The 741-nt window shown below is 37.2% G+C and overlaps 1 protein-coding gene across 1 annotated transcript in view; it reads left to right on the top strand.

Annotated features, from left to right (window-relative positions):
• Positions 1–253: 253 nt before the first annotated feature.
• Positions 254–741, top strand: part of ARF4 (ADP-ribosylation factor 4) — a gene marked incomplete at its 5' end in the record, with an annotated part of 4,639 nt that continues 4,151 nt past the window's right edge. The window contains one exon of the mRNA XM_008948827.1: positions 254–338. Within this exon, the coding sequence (XP_008947075.1) occupies positions 254–338 (85 nt within the window). The remainder of the gene's footprint in view (positions 339–741) is intronic.

The raw sequence follows: 741 nt of genomic DNA, 5'->3' as shown, positions 1-741 counted from the left end.
GAAGATGACTAGAAACTTGTGAGCCTGTAGGTTGTCAATGGCAGTGTGTTACTGAGCTTGTTTTCTTCATTGCTTATTCTGTCTCACATTGCTGGAGATGGGCAGAAATATATATTGAAAACTGTCTTAAGTGCTTAAAAAGCTATTTCTTCTTAGGAAAAAAACCTCATAATACTCCACATGTAAAATGGCGTGGTTTTAAATTAGCAGGTTGTAGTTCATATTGTGATCTAATTCAAATTTTCTGTTCATTCTAGTTGGTTTGGATGCTGCTGGTAAGACAACTATTCTTTATAAACTGAAACTAGGAGAAATTGTCACCACAATTCCCACTATTGGTAAGACAACCAGTTCTCATGTATTCATTCTTGTTACTTTAAATTTGTGTTGTACAGGTGGGATTCTGAAGAGTGTAGGGATTTGCTATCTTTACTGTTAGTGTAAGTTTCAAGACAAGCAGGGGCTTTCCAGTTCTTCCCTAACATGAGCGTGTCAGACCAAAGAAACATTTGGACCAGAATCCTGTGTGTGACAGTGGTAGTAGCCACTGGAGATATAATTCTTAAATAGAATACTGGGAGAATATTAACCATTTAAGTAGCAGTACATCCCCCAAACACCATGAGCCTCTAGCAGTTGGTGGCTGAAAAATTTGCTCAGCTAAAGGTGGGGTACTTGGATTTAGGGGTTTAATATTTTTTTTTTCCTGCCCTTTGGTCAATTTTTTTTTTTCCTTGATGT

The sequence above is a fragment of the Merops nubicus genome, unplaced genomic scaffold (assembly GCF_000691845.1).
Source record: "Merops nubicus isolate BGI_N331 unplaced genomic scaffold, ASM69184v1 scaffold48641, whole genome shotgun sequence".
Classification (NCBI taxonomy): Eukaryota; Metazoa; Chordata; class Aves; order Coraciiformes; family Meropidae; genus Merops; species Merops nubicus.
This window is presented reverse-complemented; position numbering and strand designations above follow the sequence as displayed.